Genomic DNA, 6,000 nt, shown 5'->3' on the forward strand with positions numbered 1-6,000 from the left:
AAAAATAAAGTACTTTCATGAAGATTTGAAAAACAGGACACAAAAGGCAATTTTAAAAAGCACCAGCAGTAAAGGAGGCTATTGCCTGGGGAAAAATTTTTTGGTACATAATAAAGAATAATAAAAGAAAAAAAGACTTGAACCCGTTTTAAAATCACCAAAGACTTAAACGAGTAAATGGGAGTTACCCAAATGGAGGATAAGCAAGCACATGGACAGTGCTCAGGATTGTTAGTCATCAGAGAAATACAAATGTATGCCTCACTAGCCACTGTCGTGCCCTAGTGAGAAGGACTCACATGAGCAAGCCTGGAAACTTGGTTGGTAAGGAAACAGTCAGAGCTACTGCATTGCTGGTGGGAGGAAGGTGGCCTTAGTTTGAAAACCCATCTACTTTTGGATGTGAATTCAAGGAAAGTGAATGCTTATGTCCTCAGAAGATACTTTTCCTGTAGGGGCATTGTGTCTTCCAAAAATGATACACAATATACATTTAAATTTTCAGACTTTTAAGCCTTTTAGAAAGTAAAAAAAAAAATGAATCTGTGGTCATTTGAGAGCAGCATATGTCTGACACTTATATAAAACTGGCCTTTTCACTTATACATAGTGTGTCTGCAGTTTTGCCAAAATAAAATAGAATGCCTCTTTATAGTACTTTGTATTTTCTCAGGAGATTATGCAGAAGGAATGCTGTAAATATTATTTATTGATTTTTTTGTTATTGTTGTTGTTACCATAGAGAATTTTAAAAAGTATTGTTTTAAATGTCTTTCAATCCATTCCCACCATTTTCTAGGGTAAGCCTTTTCAAGTGGGTCTGTTTTGATGATTTTAATTATTAAAACTGTGTAACCACTAGATGTCACTATAATTCTAGGATTGAAAAATTATCTCAGTGCTTTAAATGTTTAATGTGGTAACAGTTTTAGAAGAACTAGTTTAAATTGTTTATTTTAGTAAATAATGTTTGGTTAAATATTGGATTTGTTGTCATAGCTTTGGAATTTTGGTATGTTAGGTTTTGTTAAAATGACAAAAAGTGTTCACTTTTAATTTATTTTCTGTGTATGGATGTTTGGTATGCATGTATGTCTGTGCACCCAGTGCATGGCAAGTGCCTGAGGAGGCCAGAAGAAGGCATCAGATCCCTCAAACTGGACTCATACATGGGCATGAGCCACATTGTGGGTGCTGGGACATCAATCTGGGTCCTCTGTAAGAGCATCTTGACTCTGAGCCATCTCTCTAGCCCCTCAGTTTAATTCTTTTAAAGTGAAACAAAAATTGGATAGCTTGCTGTTATAGTATAAAATATTTTGAATGGAGTAGATTCTTTCAAACTCCTAAATGACCTTAGCTTTACCCCTTCTCTCTCTCTCTCTTTTTTTTTTAAACTATAAACCTCTTCCTTGTGATCACCCTTCAAGGTTCAGCCTGGAGAGGGAAATAAAGCTTCCTTCAATGACATGCGTGCTTTGTCCGGCGGTGAACGTTCTTTCTCCACAGTGTGCTTCATTCTTTCCCTGTGGTCCATTGCCGAATCACCTTTCAGATGCCTGGATGAGTTTGATGTCTACATGGTATTGTTGAATTTTAAGTTCTCTAATTTTTATTTGGTTGGAATGTTTTGAAAGGAAGAGTCTTCTGTTTCTCTACAGTAGTGAAGGTGTGCCTTGCCACATTAGTTTGTGATGTTAGTGGTTGGGAAGACCCTATAGTTGAGTTCACTCCATGGCTACTGTGTGGTTCTCTAGAGACCCTGCCACACTCCAGCATTTCTCTTACCTCTCTCTCATTCAGCCTTTCCCCTAGCTTATTTCCGTCAACCTAAAGACATCCTAAAGCTTTTGCTTCTTAACACGGCTTTTGTAGAGTGGCTCCTTTGGTTATGGCCAAGCTTTTGAAAACAATAACATGAGAGCAAAAAAGGTAACAAAGATATAAGAGCATTTGACCTTAAGGGTTAAAAAAAAAAAAATTAAAGGTTTTGAAACCTAGGTGTGCTACAGTTTTTCAAATGGCTTAGATTTATCTCCAAGGGTCTCACTCAGTTCTCCATGTAATAGATGTAGCTGGAAGTTTTCCTGTGTCCCAGCTGGCCTGCAGTCATGACAGATCTCTCCCACTCTTGTCCCCCAAGTAAACACACAGAGGCTTATATTAATTCTGCTCAGCCATTAGCTCAGGCTTATCACTGACTAGCTCTTACCCTTAAATTAACCCATAATTCTTATTTATATTTAGCCATGTCTCTTGGTACTTTTTCTTAATTCTGCCTTGACATCTTGCTTGCTCTTTGTCTGGCTGGTGACTCCTGACTCAGCCTTCCTCTTCCCAGACTTCTGCTTGTCTGCTTATCCCACCTATACTTCTGCCTGGCTATTGGCCAATCTGCGTTTTATTTATCAACCAATCAGAGCAACACATTCACAACATACAGAACAATATTCCACAGCACTTGTCAAGTTATATCTAATTAAATGAAAAGCATTTGTTAGTTATATAAGTTAATTTAAGTTAGCTGATGATGTTGGTTGATGAACTATCACCTCTTCTAATTAAGAGGTCTCTCTTGTTCAAATTGAACCTTTATCAATTTTGATGGTATCCATAGCTTTTCTTCTCCTATAGAAACAAAAGCAAAACCTTGTCCCCAACGTAATACATATTCTGGTTTCCATTGTGAAGTCAGCACATCCTTAAAGTATATAGGCTGTTTTAGTTCTGTAGTTTGCTCCTTCATTGGGCTACTGTGAGGCTCAGCTGAGATTCTGTGTCTAACAGACATCCTTCTTACTCATGCATTGTAGTCTGGGTTCAGACTTTCCAGCAGCATCCGTTTATCAGATGTCGTCTGTGAGCTTGGTCTTCCTTGTAGTACTTTGCACCTCTCTTCCCTCCCTTGGGATGTGTTTTCTTACAGCCTCTACACTCTTTCTGGATTTATATTTTCTGTGTCTTCTTTTTAGTCTGACTTTCTGCCTCCCAATTTTGATGTCGTTGAGCATTTGAAGTTTTTTGTTTGCTTTTTACAGCATTGCTATTTTTCTGGTTACATGTGTAGATGTGATGTAACACAGGCCCCAAAGCCACTACCTGCTTATAGACCTACCTGATGGATGTTTCCCATCCTGATATCTCATTTGCAGTCTAGACTTGTGTGCCTGCTGCCCTTTCCACCATCCAGTAAACTGCCAGCATTCCGAGCTCAGTGTGTCTGAGACTGAGTGGGTCTTTCTCTCAAAACGTCTTTCTTTTCTCCCATTTTTTGCCTTGTTCATGACAAATTTTCATCACTACCCTCGTCACCTAGCTTCAAAACCTATATATATCTGATGAATTGTTCCCTTTTACTTACATGCTGCTGGGCCTTGTTTGCTCTTCTTCTGAAGGTTCTACCCTTTTTTCCTTCCTCATGTGGCTCTGCTACCTCTTGTCCTTTACCTCCAGCTGCTGTGATTATCACTTGCTAGGCTTTCAGACTATATCTTGCTGCTTCGGCAGCTCATTCTCCACATTTTAGGGGAGTTGATTTGTAAAAATAGGTCTGATTGTGGTCACCCTTTTAAAGCCCCTAGGTGGATATATCTAAAGTATTTAATTTTGTAAGGTAACATTGAGACCCTTAATGGTGTAGTCTCTGCCATTTTACAATTTTAGTTATACTAAGCTGTTTATAATTTCCCAAGCACACTGCCCCATCTAGTGTTTTCATGATTTGTGTATTCAAGTCTGCTTATCTTCCGATGATGATGACTTTAATGATGCCTTGTGAGGGCCATACTTTTTAAATTCCGAGAAACTTGATAAATTTGAAACTAAACATGTTTTATCTTTATCTTGGGTAATGAACTACTGCTGTACTTATGAATTCATTCTGTAATAGTTGTGTTACTGGTATATTTTCTTACTTTTTTAGTTGTGTTGAGAGAGGAGGCCATCATATATCTATTCAGTTACTTTCCCCTTAGAGTTTCTGGTACTATTTTTCCATTGATGAGCTTGGCATTGTACATAAAGTAATAGATCAAACTCTAGAAGTTTGTTTCAGCCAAAAGAATATGCTTTTATAGAAATAGCTTATGCAAAACCAATCCTAACTTTTTATTTTTTCTTCTTCAGGATATGGTTAATAGGAGAATTGCGATGGACATGATACTTAAGATGGCAGACTCCCAGCGCTTTAGACAATTTATCTTGCTTACCCCTCAAAGCATGAGGTAACTTCTTAAAACTCTCTGTGAGCACACACACACGCAGTGTGTGTGTATACATATATGTGTATATGTATATATATATATGTTTTTCTGATCACATGTAGAAGTGAGTACATAACTTACATCCCTACCAGATGGAAGTATCTCATTCTGTAGGTATAGACCTGTGTGCCCTGATACCCACTATGTTACCCAGCAAACAGCCAGCATTCAGTGTGTCTGAGACTCAATCCTCTCAAAGCATCTTTCTTTTCTAAATACATGTACCATATGACAAGGGGAAAGAAATTTATATGGAACCTCACAGATACACACACACGAAAATCCCAGCCAGCCAAAGCAGCCCTGAGTGACCTGAGTGAAAGCAGTATGGGGCTGGTATGGTTTTAAATGCAGAAATGACCGAGGTGAGGGGACATTAATCCTTTTTCCTGCTAGGCAGACTTAAGATGTCATCTGCTTTCCTAGGTGCATACTTTTATTCATGCCCTTACCCCTTTAAGAAATAAATGGACTCAAAGGTAATTTTGACTGCTTATGTTTTGAATTTGCTCCTTTGTGGTTTTCTTGATCCTCTGTTCTAAATAGTCCCATGATTGTGGGGCAGTTTGATTTGGAATATCCAGGCAACTCTAGAAAAGAACAAGAGTGTAAAATAGCTGACATAAAATTTTTTATTTTCTGTTCATCCAAATTGAAAATACTGGGATCTAGCGGAAGTTTTTTATTCATTGATTGGTCATATTGTTGGGGTTTGAACCTCGGGTGGGTGCAGGTATTTAATGAGTAAAAACTTCATTGGAAATTTTGCTTCCTTTAGCTCACTTCCTTCAAGTAAACTGATTAGAATTCTTCGAATGTCTGATCCTGAAAGAGGGCAAACCACATTGCCTTTCCGACCTGTGACTCAAGAGGAAGATGACAATACCAGCTGACAACTTAGTGCCTTGCCCTCGTGCTGGAAGGTTGTGAGGGGATCTGGACTGTCGGATGGAATAGATGAGACTAGAGAGATTCTGGAACAGAAGAGGCTCCTGGAATCTGACCACCGATTGTGTGCAGCCTAGACAACCAGCCGCTGCCAACAGTTAAAATCACTACTGCTTTTTTTGTGAAAACCAGTTTCATAATACTGCTTTTAAATCTTTTACGTTGGTTTGCTTTGGAGTTTCTGTATTTTGTTTGTTTTTATCATCTACTTTTATAAATTTTTTCAGGAGTAAAATTTTGTACATATGCACATGTACATATCTGTTCAGTTTGGGTTCATTTCTATAGTATTTTGTAAGAATTAAAATAAAAGTTTGAGCACCCGATGTTTAGTTTTGCTTTTCCAGGTTGTTACAGTCTAATTTTAAAAATTAACAAATGTCTGTGGAAAGAGGGATTTCTCGGTGTGGAATAGGGGGATGCAGTGGACAAGACTAGTTACACGGGACATACTGATGTTTAAGTATTAGAGACCTACGTAAGACTTAATATACTGGGCAAAATCTGTGCTTGCCATTGATTTTTAACCCTAGGGTACAACTATAGATTTGGGATACAATTCTGAAATCACTGCATTTCATCAATTTGAAGTTGGTTTTTACTAGATACTTCATGCAGCACTGAAGCACTGCCAACCCCATAATGCTTTCTCCTTTGTCCTTGAACTCTCCTCTACCCAAGGAAGAATGTGCCAGGACTGTGTGCTAGAGCATGCTGGCCTAGTGTAAAAGCCCTCGGTTTTTTGCTGGTGCAGCCACTAGGGAGGCGGATACAAGAGGATCACAAGTTC

General features: G+C 38.4%; 1 protein-coding gene across 4 annotated transcripts in view; it reads left to right on the forward strand.

The window, feature by feature from the left end:
- Positions 1 to 5,536, forward strand: part of Smc6 (structural maintenance of chromosomes 6) — a 59,119-nt gene extending 53,583 nt beyond the window's left edge. For 3 of the 4 annotated variants that reach the window (XM_059248613.1, XM_059248612.1, XM_059248611.1), the window contains exons 25-27: positions 1,431 to 1,583; positions 4,126 to 4,223; positions 5,041 to 5,536. In XM_059248613.1, the coding sequence (XP_059104596.1) occupies positions 1,431 to 1,583; positions 4,126 to 4,223; positions 5,041 to 5,155 (366 nt within the window). In that variant the 3' untranslated portion in view covers positions 5,156 to 5,536. Of the gene's footprint in view, positions 1 to 1,430; positions 1,584 to 4,125; positions 4,224 to 5,040 lie in introns of those variants that run through there. The other variant, XM_059248614.1, reaches the window with a different exon arrangement.
- The last annotated feature ends 464 nt before the right edge of the window (positions 5,537 to 6,000 follow it).

The sequence above is a fragment of the Peromyscus eremicus genome, chromosome 22 (assembly GCF_949786415.1).
Source record: "Peromyscus eremicus chromosome 22, PerEre_H2_v1, whole genome shotgun sequence".
In the NCBI taxonomy this organism is placed as follows: domain Eukaryota; kingdom Metazoa; phylum Chordata; class Mammalia; order Rodentia; family Cricetidae; genus Peromyscus; species Peromyscus eremicus.